The following is a 14,288-nucleotide window of genomic DNA, read 5'->3' as shown; positions in this document are numbered from 1 at the left end:
TATCCTATTTACAATGCCCTTGTTGTAGCTTCCAGACCTTTTCCAAAGACCTCCAAAGGATGAGTGGGAATCCAATCAAGGTTATATTATGGTATGAATCTCTGATCAAAGCTACTATGATCCAGGTTGGGTTGTGGTGGTGCACTAGCTGAAACTGTGTACAGATCCTTCTTACCAATAAGATCACCTGTGCCTCTAGTGACAGACTGCCATTAAGGACACTTCCCAAACCACACATCTGTTCCTTTAGAAGGAAAACTACATCGTCCAGAACAGACCGCCTGTGGCCAGGCCTGAGGACTATTTGAACCCAAAACCTCTGAAAGGTTTTGGGTTCAAATGATCACTCTAGCAGTATGACGTTCAGTGCTAAAATCTAGATTACACAATTGACATGATCCTGTTATCAACGAAATTGCAAAAAGGAACACTAATTATTCTTCAAATATTTGGACTTAATTAATATATGCATGCAAATTAGTTAGGTGTCAGCAAAACAGAACTGTCTCCTGTTCACTGCACAAATGTTTGACATAGTCATAATCTGAATCTCTTCAAAGCATAGTCTTGCCATTTCTTTGATCCACTACATCCACTTTATCTGTTGTCCTCCCCTTCTACTTTTCTCAACCTTGCCAACCCTAGTTATTTGCTTTAAAAAAAAAAAGAAGTCACTACCAAAGTGCTATTTTAAGAGAAAGATAGCCATCCCAGCTCTCAAAAAGATAGAGGAGAGAACCCCTCAGTTATGATCATTTTGGCCAAGTAGAATACTGATCTGTTGTAACAGCCTTTTTGGTGAACCTTTGTTGTTGGATGATGTCTGGCCCTCTTTGTTAACTGCAAATCTTGCCTGAAGGGGAAAGTGGAAAATGGCATGGCGCCCAGGTTCCCACTAGGTTTATTTCAAGTGTACACATGCAGAGTTAGGATGTCAAGGATCCCCCAATATGTACTGCATGAGGTTCAGGGAGGGGACAGGAGACAGTCATTGTTCTACCCTTCAGCAAAAAATTGCCCCCCTTCCCTCCCAAGGCCAGCTAACTCTTTCCCTGGTGGTGGGTAGGACAGTTGAAGACCCCAAACACTGTATTTTACTTAGCTGCCTTCCCTACCCACGTCTCACGTCATAAAAACTTCTTGGTAGTTTTTTTAAACTCTAATTCAGAAGAACTGTTCTCTACAAGCTTTTCAGATTTGCTTTTAAACTTTCTATTTCTTGGTTTCTATCACCTTTTCACTCTTGCAATTTCAAATCACACATCCTCCTCTAGTCAAATAATCCCACGTTCAAAAATAAACCTTGTTCCTCCCAACTTTTTCATAATTAGCCAAAAATACGAAGTCACACCTTTGCTAGGAAAACATACATATATTACCTCCATGGTATTTGTGGTTGGTTTTTGCTTTTAGTTTTAGTTTTTAAATTTCAAATCACTGTTTGCTAAGATACAAAGCGCATCAAAATCAGTTATCTTTAAGGCACAAGACACTCTTTCACATAACCATTTGCACCTCCTTTCACTGACTCTCACTCTATGCCATAATTAAATCTGTTATTTTTAACACACTCATTTTAATAATTTTATGTGGCCTTATATATACAACTAGCTGAATACCCGTGCTCCACTACGAAACTATGTGATCGGGTTTGATAAATCAACACCTACAGCTTGAAAATTAATGAGTAGTTATGACAGAAGCCTCTCCTCTCCTCTCCCCTTCTCTTCCTCAGTCTAACTCCTTAGCATGAGTAGAATGTCTAACTCCTTAGCATCCGAGCATGTTAATCTATATATATAAATACTCTATAAGAAATACTAATGATCTGATGGTAATTTTAAAAAATCCTTTCTTAGCAAGCACCTAGAAGCCAATAGGAACATACATGCCGAATTTCAAGTTTATAGGCTTTACAGTTCTGGAGATTTCATGATGAGTGAATGGATTTGGCTTTTATATATATAGATTTTAACTGATCTCAGTGCTTATTCAACAAAGTAAGGCTCTTCCCCCCTTCCCCCCAGTGTTTTCTGGCCTTCTCACTTTTGGGAATGTCAGTTTTCCTCCATGCCCAGAGTTTAACATTATAGAACTGTAAAATTCTGTCTGTATAATTCCCAGGATGCGATATAAATGCAAGAGTGAAAATTAGCAGACACATAGTGAAGCTGTCTTCTTTTCACATGTATTTGCCAAACTTTGTGAAATCAACTTAGCACTCCCAAGTGGGAGATGAAGGAACATCTTTTCTCATATCTTGCTTTAGTTGTGTAACATTGTAAGAAGTACAGTATGGCATAATGTTTCTATTCAAGATGGTCTTTAGCTCTGATTAAGGAGAAACCTAGATGATTTTGATTAAACTTCCTCCCACCTCTGCACAGTAAGATAATTAGAGGAAACTTTTTCTTCTTTTGTCTCTTGCAAGTTCATTTGTCACCCGCAGAAGAAAAGGGACCCTCTCTGTTGCAACTTTGAAAGTTATCCTGTGATACAGAGGTAGAAAGAGGTGGCAGGAACTGCAACACACTGCTGGCATTCCTGATAAACAATACCAACCAAAGCAGACATGAAAGGCTGATGTGGGTCAGGTTTGTGCGGCACTTTGGCTTTTTTTACAGTATAAGGTGCAATTGATGAAGGTAATTTAAGAAGTGATTGGGTTGGTTAGACAATTTAAAATAAAAAAGGGAAACAATATAATCAATTCCACACAGAGAAGGTGGCAGTTACAAACAGGTGGAAATATTGTATATATTTGGCCTGATTAGGGTTTCCAGCTACTCCCAATATATACCCAGTTCTGTCAACCATGGCACACACATGCCATGAGGAAAGAGGAAAGCATTTAAGATCTTGCCTAGTACTTAGGCCAACCTTTTTTGTGTCTTCTGCATCTTCATCCTCGTTTGCTAGTTTCATCGCTGTTTCAAGAATCCCTCCCAAACTCTGATCTCCTGGCAAAGATTCCATTCCTTGAATAGGTGGGAAACCTGCCAAAGAATGCAAAAAAGCTAAAGGTGAAATGAAAGTTAATTTAAATAAAGGCATCATTGCCAGCTGCTTGGTGTCATTCTTGGCTACTTGGCAGTCACTCATTCACTAATTAATAAGGAATCAATTTCTTCATGTATTGGAATAAAATTACAGAATTTGATCTACTCAGAGTGCCACAGACTACAATTAGATTTCCAAGATGCCGTTTACAGAGCTGAAGGTTTTGTGCTAAAAAAAGAGGACAACTGAGATCACAGCCTTTGCACTTATAAATTGAAACGAGGTACACATGGGGCTCAGCTATTTCGGTATTGGTTGCTTTGAAAAACCATAGAAATCCTTTCCCAACCTGAGATCCCCTCAGATATATTGTGTTACAGCTCCAATATTTCAACCCAGTATTCTTATTGTTAGCCAGAATCGCTCTGAGAGGTCTCTAAAGTTGATAAATAAATAAAGAAAACTGAAAATGCAACACTGTGGGATGACACTAGATTGGCACAAGTAAAGTCAGAGTTAGAAAAATCATCTATTTGAGAATTGTTTTGTGTTCTTGCATTATAATACTGTAAGAGGACGGCATTTATCAAACGTATATTTTTCTTCCTGTCAGATCAAGAGGATGCTTCTGTAAGCATGTTGCAATAATATATTACATTCTATCACCACCTTGTAAACTATATCCCCCCTCCCCTTTTTCAAGAGGCAACTGGATTTTCTGGTTTTTCTTTGAAGTCGTTTTGCTTCTCATCCAATAAGCTTCTTCAGCTCTGACTGGATGGTGGGGAATGGGATGGGGATTTACACTTCTTGCGGACAGCTGGTCGTTTGCATTCTTTTAGCGAGTCATTGAGGCCTCCTGGAGGTTTATCGGTGTCATCAGGGTCACCTGAGTAGTGCAAATGGATGTGGAGCCTTCTTGGAACTGTTGAAAGGACTGTGTTGTAGAATGGAGATAGATGATGTTCTATCCCTCCCCCTTTGTTGAGAGGGCTGTTCAATTTCATAGATGGTTTCTTTGATCCCTCTTTCAAACCAGCGGTTCTCTCTGTCCAAAATGTGGATTTTGCTGTCTCCAAAACAGTGGCCTTTGTCTTTTAAATGCAGATAGACTGCTGAATCCTGATGGGCTTGTTCTCCTATGTTGTGCCATGTGCTTATGAAGTCGTTGCTTTGTTTCCCCAATGCACAGATCTGCACATGGCTTACTGCATATGCAGTACAATGCAAGGGGAATAAATCCTTCCATTCCCCACCATCCAGCAAGCAAAGAAAGAAAAATGGAGGGGTGAAGACATTTCCAAGTGCCTGGAGATCTTCCCTGCCAGCTTGCCCACTGACTTTGCTTGTAGGAAGCCGGCAGAGATCAGTGATCATATGACTGCAGGATGCTGCAACTGATCATAAGTGCAACTAGTTGCCAAATGCCTGCAGTTTGTTCGCCTCACCATGAGGAGGATGCTGCAATGACTGGAATTTTGAGGACCGTTTATAAGTCTCTTCATTCAGTTCCATCACAACTTTGAATAGCCACTGAACAAATGGTCGTAACTCAAGGACTACCTGTAGAAAATTATGAATGGCAAAGAAGCTTCCCTAAAAGTGTTCCAGGGAGCAATCTCTGCTCACAGAGGCCAATGGCAAGACCAAGCACTCCCTTTTTTAAAAAAAAACAAACACAATTTTTATTTGCTTTTGAACAAGGACAAACAAACATAAAAATAAAAATAAAAAAACCATCTTCCATTACAAATTGTAGAAAGTGGGTCAGTTGGTTACAGTATTTCCATGCATCTCTTCCATAGTCACCTGCTTTTCATATCAAATCACATATTTTAAATTCATCTATATTCATGTATATCACAATTATTGTATCTCAACCTTAATTTGACTATAATTGTTTTTACATCCTTTTATATATAATATTCAAAATCTAGAATAGGATTATATGATAACATTCTATTAAATCATCCAATCACAATACATCTTTATCATATTCTAGATAAAGCTTTTAAACCTCCTCTCATAATCTCCATATATTGTTTATATAAAATTTCATATTATTTAATATATCTATATGTATTGTTATCATTATTAATCATTATTTAACTATAGCTATTGTCACTTCATTTTATGCATACTACTAGTAAGCTAAATTTAGCTTTGCTTTTATTATATATTTTCATTGCATCAACCTGTATCCCTCCAGCAGTACGGTCTTATATCTCTTGCCATTTGTAGCATTAATGTTCTAGTTATTTTCTTAATAAATCTTGTATAAACCACCCTTGGCAACATGCTGTTCCTTTCGTATCTCACAAAAGCTTGAAACCCAACATCTGCTCTTTCCATCAGTTTATCTTTGGTTATCGCTAGTGCTTCTATCAAGATTTCTCTCCTTATCTCCGTCAATTTTTCTCTCTTTTCTTCTTCTGTGCTTTGAAGTCTGGAATAGAGTTCCAATCCATCCATCTCCCCTTTCCATATTCCGCTCTTGCCATTACCAACCACGCTCACTTTGTTGTCAGTATCCACAGTTTTCTTATCTCTTTGCTCATTTTTTTCTTCCATCTTTTGAACTCTGTCCTTCACTTTCTTCATTTGGTAAACATCCTCAGTTTCTCCATCAGATTTTTCTGTTTTGTATTCCATATTCTCCAATCTCTTTTCAATTCTCTCTGTCACAACTAATAGATTTGGAATTTCAAACATAATGATTTGCAATGTTACAGCTTCTTTTTCCTGCTGGGCCATTCTTTCAATTTTGCAGATACTGCCACTATAGGGTTCAAGGCTATTTTAATAAACTTCAAACAGGTTCACTTATTATCTTTCAAGTCAAAATGTTGTCTTCCCTCCAATAGCTAGTGATAGAACTTCCAAAAGGCACCTGTATAAACAACTTGTGCTCTTCCTACAATCACTTGTCAGTAAACAACCTGAAAAAACCTTGAATCTCAAGTGATCAAAGAGAAAGAAGAAAAAACAATGTATCCAGCCTCCAGTCTTTAAGTGGCAGTGTAACTGCTTTTCCTCCTGTTGTTACAAGCCTCTTTATAATCCTTCTTATTTTTTTCTTTATATTCCAAGCTTAAGAAAGAAAAAAAACCCTTAAATGGAGATAAAAAACAATCCGATCAATCAAATCAAGCATTATTTAAAAAAGGAGAATTTTAATCCATAGGTATAAGCAAAAGTGAAAAAAAGAAGAAAGAATTAATCCATTCAGTTTAAAAAATAGGGAGCCCCTGCAAAAGTTCCATCCGTGAAAAAAAAAAGAAATTAGAAACTGGATAACACACTAAGTTCAATGCAGATCAATCTTGCCGCCTACAGTCTTCTGTCTTCAATCTTAACTTAACTTAATTTTTTTTCTTGGGTAGTCTCTTCCTCTAATAATAAAATTTCCTCACCAATTCGACACACTTTCTCTTTCCTCTTTCTTCCTGTTCCGGAGCTGTCCCAACTTCAGCATCTTCATTAGCTGCGTTTCTGTCACCGGAAAAAATGGCTATTCCTGCATCTTTCAGGGACTTTGCGGTGTTCCTGAGATCAGCAGGAGGTGCCCTTCTCAATCACTGTCTCTGTGGGACGGTTTAGGTCCAAATGGACCATCCAGCGGCAGAAATTCGACTGCGATCTCGGAGCACCAAGATCGCATGTCGTACCGTCGCGTCGTCAGCTCTCTTCTCAAGACCAAGCACTCTTGATTAGCACTCAAAGGAACACAAATCTGTTCCTACATACTTCAGGCTGAAAATAAAACTCTCACAAGTTGTATATAAAACGATTCTTGCATAGCCCACCAGGAGTGGGTAAAGTTTAAAGCTCTCTTTATGTGAGTAGGAGAGCTTAGCAGGGGAGTTTTTAAAAGGGACAAGGCTACCTGTGGAGGGAAGAGATGTGATCTGCTCCACTACCTGCCATACTCCTGGATATGCTTTCCTAACCCTGACACTGAAAATCTAGAACAATCCTAAAGCAAACAACATAACTAGCAGAATTGGAAATTAAATACCTGGTGGCACAGGAAGATCAGCAAACTCCACAGGTTTCCCGGCTTTATGAGCTTTGATGGCCTCTTGATATTGCTGGGAGAATTAAAAAAAAGCAATAAGATACAAAATTCCTTTAAAAATATGGTCTTTGTATAACAAGATTGGTTCTGTCCAAATGGTTGCTTGTAATATTATTTTTATATCTTCATCAGGAGCATCAAGAATATTCTCAAATAATCATTCAACCAATACTGCTAAGAAAGAATATAACAGCTCTCTTGACATATTCCATATAACTCCTAGGATGCTGGTTACAACAAATGGGATTTGTAGCCCCACACACCTTGTATGTTGTTGGAGAAGGCGACTATAAGAAGTTTTCACTAAAAAGCCTGGCTTGCTTTGCTGCCATTGTCAGTGAAAAAAACAATACCAAGGGGTTAGAATTTGAAATCTTTCTATTGCCCATCAAAAGCAAGCACCATAGAATAGAATGTTCTTTGATGAGCTGCAACTGGGACTTTTTAATCCATGTCATTTGAATATTGTGAAGCTATTCTGCAATTCCTTCTGGAATGTGTATTTTTAAAAATATATAAATAGGTTGCCTTGTTCAAAGACCTACCTTGTTAACTTTCTGTCTACAGGGGCAAATTCTGAAGGAATTCAAGCTGAAATTCCCCTTTCAAGAAGCAGAAAGCCTAGAGGCTTCCTTTTTCCATAAAGAATTAAAAGCAGAAGAAATGGGGGAGGGGGGGAAATGGAGAGTAAACTCTTAACTGTTCTGAGAGTAGCCCACTAGAGATCATTTTTCTAAAGAGCAATCAAGTGGCACATTTGACACTAACATTATATACTGTTCTTAGACACTGAATATCAATAAAAGCATCAAGCTGCTTTAATCTCCATCATCTCTTCCTTTGAGCAAAACCCGAGTTTTGCATGGCTGCAGTATCTGTGCAATTTATACAACCTATATCCCAAAGGTGCTTTTTTTTCTAAGAGGCAACTGGACTTTCTGGTTTTTCTTTGAAGATGTTTTGCTTCTCATCCAAGCAGCTTCTTCAGCTCTGACCGGATGGTGGGGAATGGAAGGATTTATACTCCTTGCAGAGAGCTGGACATTTGCATTCTTTTAGTGGGGTCCTTAAGATCACCTGGAGGTTTCTCTATGTTCTCAGGGTCACCTGAGTGGTGCAAATTGGTTTGGAGCCTTCTTGGAACTGATGAAAGGACTGTGTTGTAGACTGGAGATAAATGATGTCGTATCTATGAGGAGCCAAACGTCCTCAAATAAAAACCAAATAAAAAAACAGTTGCCTCTTAGGAAAAAAAAAACACCTTTGGGATAACCATGACCTGGATGACTGAGAATCTCCATAGACAATAGAACCTATAATCCCACCATATCTTTCCACAGGGAGACAACAGGAAAAACCAGAGCACATTCTAGAATTTCAAATTCTGCTCTACTTGCTCTTCCCAGTTTCACCCCGAGACTTGATGCAGCAAATGAACATCCAAAGTCACAATGTGCAGCTACTTCACCTTCACAATCCGTTCATGCATTCTGGCCTTCCTGTCCTCTCCTTTGCTCTTTGCCTGGGCTGCTGCTGACTTGTATCTGTCCATCCTCTGCTGCAAGGCCTCCATCATATCTCGAGGGGGTGCTGGCCTCTCTGGAAACCAAAGGTAGAATTCTAGGTAGCACGCTGGCAGAAAAGATCTATCACATATCTTATAAAAGCTTGAGGCCTTCCAGGTACTAAACCCAAGAGTAGTCACTTTGGACTGAGGGTGGAAGGTCACATGACCGAGGGTACCTCCGTAGAAGCAATATTTTCTAAATATTAAAAGCACAAATTTCCCCTACCTATATTCATAGGGACTCAAAGGAAGTTTTAACTAAAGAATCATGTCTCTCATATAAAATAGTTGTTCTGTGACGGGACTCTGCTGGCCTTATTAAGACACAGAGGGAGCAGAGTAGAATAGGTTTAGAAACTTTTCAACTCTTTTCACGAGTAAGTCAAGCTAGATAGCTATGACGTTTGCTCCTTGAACTTTCTCTATTTCTTTCCCATTTCCTCCTTGTTTGAATGAGAAACCCAATACTACCTAGTCTGAGATATATTAATTCTGGAGGAACTGGACTTGAGACATCAGGCCTGAGAGATCCAGACTGTACCCTGAAGCAAGATGTCTTTTTGTAGGAAAGTCACCATGCTAACGACAGAAGGAAAAAGCAGCAGCAGTACATATCCCTTCACTCATACTTCAAATTGAACTGCAAACTCTCTGGGTAAAAGAACATTGCATAGGGATCCTCTAACTTGGGGGCTAGGTAGTATGGGTTGTGGGAGGAAGGGTTTTCTGGGGGGTTGAGGTTGCAAATTCAGCCTGCAAATCAGGGAAATATATTATTAAAGCTATATGTGAAATTTAAACAAGAGAATTTTTGTTTCTACCTCTAACACAGTATGCTTCTTGACAATATAATATAGCACCTAGCTGTTATGAAATCCTGTTCCAAACTACATTTCTTTCGTTTCCACCCCTAACATAGTATGTTTCATAGTGACCAGGTATTATTAGATCCCAAGGTACTGTTACCATTAGTTCATCATCATCTTCTAAATCTTCCTCTTCTACCCCATCCTCTTCATCAAGGTCCTTCCTGGGGGGTTGAGGTTGCACCACAAGAACTCTTGTGGTGAGGGTTGGGTGACAGAGGATGAGCTGTTCTGAGAGAACATGGCCACAGTCTCTTATCCTAATTGGGCTAGACCTATAAAGTCCTTTATGGCACGCAGTCAAGTTATTTGAGGGACCACCTCTCTGACGATCAGATATGGCAGAAAAGGCATTGTCCCAATCCCATTTATTAGGAAGTGCTTTATGGTGGGGCCCAGGAAGAGCATCTTTTTCTGATGGTGGCCACCCTTTGGGTCAATATCCCCTTCCTTCCTGAGTTTAGGCTGGTCATGACCCTGCTGGCTTTCTGTGCAGCCTTAAAGACAGGGTTGTCTCACTAAGCCGAGGGGTTCAGTTGTGTGGCAGAGCCCATGTAAATGGTTATGTTGATTTGTTACCGGTTGTTTTGGTTGTTACTTTGGCTGCTGATTATGCATACATCATTTCCATTGTAAACTGTTGTCTTATGGCATTTTAAATTGTTGTTACCGGTAGATACCTAAATGAATTTGAAATGGGCAGTCGTACAAATTGAAATAATAAATAAATAAAGCAGCATTATTATCAAGAAACAGGAAACAAAACCAACGTGTTTTGGAGTTCCCACCTGCTGTCCTCGAGACTCCTTGGGCTGGATGACTGACTGCTTGAGCAAGTGGTGTTGCTGTTGCCACCGGAGTCTGTTGTACACGTGAAGATAACATCTCCTTGGGTAACTGATCTGGGGAAATCAGATAAACCAACTAAAGTAAGTTTAAAAGCTAATGAATAAAAGAGTCTGCATTTTATCTCTTCCTGTCCACCAGACATTCCAAGCTCCACTGTTTCTCTGCCCTCTTGGAAACAGCCCCTCCCTCCTGCGATTCTGGATTACATTTCACCCCAGCCCATCCTAACTCAGGAACTCAAAGCATACCGATCGATTCAAATATACAGTAACAATGCTTTCTATTCCAATGCAGTTGCTTGACATGGTGGAATGTAAGGAAGGATACTATGGTATCTGCCCTGGGATGGAATTTCTGAATTATATGACTTGAGAATCCACCTTATTACAAACCAAGTAGTGACTTTGGGTAATTCAAATAAAAGTCAGGACATCAATCCTGCAGATAAATAAAAGTCCTGACCTGGACATGAATCTTGAGGATTCCATCATCTTTCATCAAAGGTGAGAGAATTCTCAATTCTCACCACTAAGCAGACACTACACAGGGATACCCAAGCACTTTTAATACAATAATACAATACAATACAATAGCAGAATTGGAAGGGACCTTGGAGGTCTTCTAGTCCAACCCCCTGCCTAGGCAGGAAACCCTATACCGTTTCAGACAAATGGCTATCCAACATCTTCTTAAAGACTTCCAGTGTTGGGGCATTCACAACTTCTGGAGGCAAGCTGTTCCACTGATTAATTGTTCTCACTAATATCCCCTTCTGTCACAATACCCACCCCCTAAAATTGCACTGAAGCAGCAGACCAAGCAGTTCAACATTAGAGTGAGTTTCATTTGTATCTGCCAGTTAGAAACAAAAGCAGAGTTTGGATTCCTAGCAAGAACCTGAAATGAGGGGTCCTTGGTGCTCTCTGAGCTTGCTTGTTTTCTTACAAACTAGGTAACATCATCAGTGCTAGTAAGGAGTGCTGTTTGCTGCCAGTTTATATTCCAGTGGTCTTAAGAGATTCTTTGGTTGGGCTGTTTGCTGTCGGCTTCTTTGGCAGTTTCTTGATTGGGGTGTTGTTTACTTGATTATTGGTCTGATTTTATCTAGTTTGGGTAATGAAACATCTGCAAGAAAACAAGCAGACTCATAGAGCACCAAGGACCCCCTTATTATGTCAACCCTGAGCTACAAATATTCTCCTTTATAAGAACCTGAAGTGACGGCATAAGAATTGGTGTCAAGCTAAATCAGACTGCAGAATTAAATTTGTCCTTTTTTCATTAATCATGGGTAGGACCACCCGGAAGCCACAAAGAAGAATCAAATTCCATTAATCCTTCACCTTTTTCTTTACAAGTCCCAAACACCTGCCCTGCAGGCTATTGCAATTCTACATGCCTTAGTGCAGGGGTGTCCAAACTTGGCAACTTTAAGACTTGTGGACTTCAAGTCCCAGAATTCCCCAGCCAGCTCTGCTGGCTGGGGAATTCTGGGAGTTGAAGTCCACAAGTCTTAAAGTTGCCAAGTTTGGACACCCCTGCCTTAGTGTTTCACAATATCTTTGTGTAAATCAGAAACATAACCTACGCAAAGGCAAGCCTGCTGAATTCCCTAATATTTATTTCCACTGAAAATAATTGTATGTGCTGAAAACTGCTGAGAAATTAAGAGCTATATCCACTTCCCTGTCTATACCTAGATGAAAAGCAGTTGCCATTCAAGGATTATCCCAGTGTTTTGTTAAAGGTCTGTGTTTCAGCTTTAGAATGCCTAGCTGTTATGATAATGAATACCTTGTTTGGGATTATTCCATTCTTTGGGTTGAGGAACAAATCAATAAGCTTCCACTTACTTTCCTCTAGTAATCTGATTGGTGTTTCATGTTTCAATGCAGGCATTTGACAGTGAAACTCTAAAAGAAACAAGACTTACTATCTTCACTGCCATCTGATTTGACTTTCTGATGCACAATCTGTATAATCAAATTCTCAACAAAGATAATGCCTGACAAATATTGCTTATTTTCCATTCTCACCTGGAGGTGGCGGCAGATTGCTAAGATCCACAGGTTCTCCTTTATCAAGAGAGTCTAAAATAGGCTCAAAACTCTGAAAAACATGAATACAGGCAAGTTAAGTGTTTGTTCTTCCATACACACCGTCCTCAGCTTACAACTCCTCATTTAACAACAGTTCAAAGTTATGATGGCCTCAGAAAAAGTGCTTTATGACCCCATACTTCCATGTATGCCACTGTACCCCCACTGATGGTCACATGATTGCAATTTGGGTCATGTAAATTACGCTCTGCATACTTTTTTACTGGTTTCCAGCAAAAAAAAAAAATCCATTGGAGAAGCTGGATTTGCTTAAAGACTGCAGTGAAAATGGTAATAAAATCACATCCAGTCACATGATAAGTTGCTTTACGATTGCCCCAATTTATGAAGGAAATTCCAGTCCCAAATTTTAAGTCGAGGATTACCTGTACACTTTCAGATAAAAAAATTACTGTGACTGAGCAATTAAATGTCACAGTTCAATTTAGATGAAAAATGTATAATCTGAATTTTGCCACCACTTCATAAGAGGGATGGATTAGAGAAATTGCCAAGCAATGGAGGAAATACAGCAGTTGCTTCATATCCTACCTACAGTTTCCCCCATCAAGTAGTTTTTACTGGCTGCATGAGGCAGAAACACTCCACATTCATTATCTCTGTTATCTGTACTACCAGCTTGCCAGACAGATCCCTCTTATCCAAAGGGGAGAATATGAAAGAAGAACTACAGGTACAGTGGCAAGAGATGGCAGACTTTCCCTAAGCCAAAATACTACATAAGATTTTATCAATCAATCAATCAATCAATCAATCTTTATTGATTAGCCCTTGGGCCATATCAAAGTACTAAGTTCCAGAGACAAAAACTACAATTTAAAATGAGATTGAAATAAACCACAATTTAAAACGTAAATGGAATAAAATACAATTTAAAATATAATCAGAATAGAGTGCAATAGTATAAATTACAAATTAAATATGCTTAAAGTTATATTAGAACAAGGGTAGAACAAGAAGCAATGGGTGGAAACTAATCAAGGAGAGAAGCAACCTAGAACTAAGGAGAAATTTCCTGACAGTTAGAACAATTAATCAGTGGAACAGCTTGCCTCCAGAAGTTGTGAATGCCCCAACACTGTAAGTCTTTAAGAAGATGTTGGATAGCCATCTGTCTGAAACGGTATAGGGTTTCCTGCCTAGGCAGGGGGTTGGACTAGAAGACCTCCAAGGTCCCTTCCAACTCTACTATTGTATTGTATTGTATTGTATTGTATTGTATTGTATATTACAATGTTATCCCTATGTCTACCCCGTCAAGTGGTCTTTCCTACAATCTACCGCGTTCTGCTGCACCAACTTTGTCCTTGTTTCCATCAACTTTACAGTAAATTTGGCAATCCATTTCACCAATTGCAAATTAGTACCTAACAAACAATGGTGCAAAAAGCACTCTTTGGACTTAGGAGTGCTGGTATATAAGCTTTTATCTGAATGGCTGCTTTTGCATAATTGCCATCAAAACTGGACAATTCAGGAAAAGGCATCCTCCTGATTTTAGTGATATGAGCTGTGACTCACATCAGAATCAAATGATATCCTTGAATGTGAGCCATCCTAGAATATAGAGCAAAATCCAACCTATGCGAATTCTAGCTTTTATACCTGCTCCATATATTCGTCTGGTTCATATCTTTCCTTAAATTATACTTCGTTCATCAAGTCGTGATTTGCTCACACGTGGATTACAAAATATAGCAGCTGGATTCCCATGTTATGCCAGGCCAAGCAAGCCACATTATAGTCTAATTCATTGGGTATAACAAGAGTCTTGAGGGCAGGCAGAAAAAAGAATATAAACATTTTCT

At 39.1% G+C, this 14,288-nt stretch overlaps 1 protein-coding gene across 5 annotated transcripts in view; it reads right to left on the bottom strand.

Annotated features, from left to right (window-relative positions):
• Positions 1 to 14,288, bottom strand: part of CC2D1A (coiled-coil and C2 domain containing 1A) — a 57,480-nt gene that overhangs the window by 29,793 nt on the left and 13,399 nt on the right. For all 5 annotated transcript variants that reach the window (XM_081955556.1, XM_081955557.1, XM_081955560.1 and 2 more), the window contains exons 9-13: positions 12,397 to 12,469; positions 10,300 to 10,413; positions 8,547 to 8,677; positions 7,019 to 7,091; positions 2,881 to 2,996 (exon numbers count right to left, since the gene is read on the bottom strand). In XM_081955556.1, coding sequence (XP_081811682.1) covers positions 2,881 to 2,996; positions 7,019 to 7,091; positions 8,547 to 8,677; positions 10,300 to 10,413; positions 12,397 to 12,469 — 507 coding nt within the window. The remainder of the gene's footprint in view (positions 1 to 2,880; positions 2,997 to 7,018; positions 7,092 to 8,546; positions 8,678 to 10,299; positions 10,414 to 12,396; positions 12,470 to 14,288) is intronic.

The sequence above is a fragment of the Natrix helvetica genome (assembly GCF_964273705.1).
Source record: "Natrix helvetica genome assembly, chromosome: 1".
NCBI lineage: Eukaryota > Metazoa > Chordata > Lepidosauria > Squamata > Natricidae > Natrix > Natrix helvetica.
Note: the sequence above shows the minus strand (reverse complement) of the source record. Positions and strands in the feature narration are given on the sequence as shown.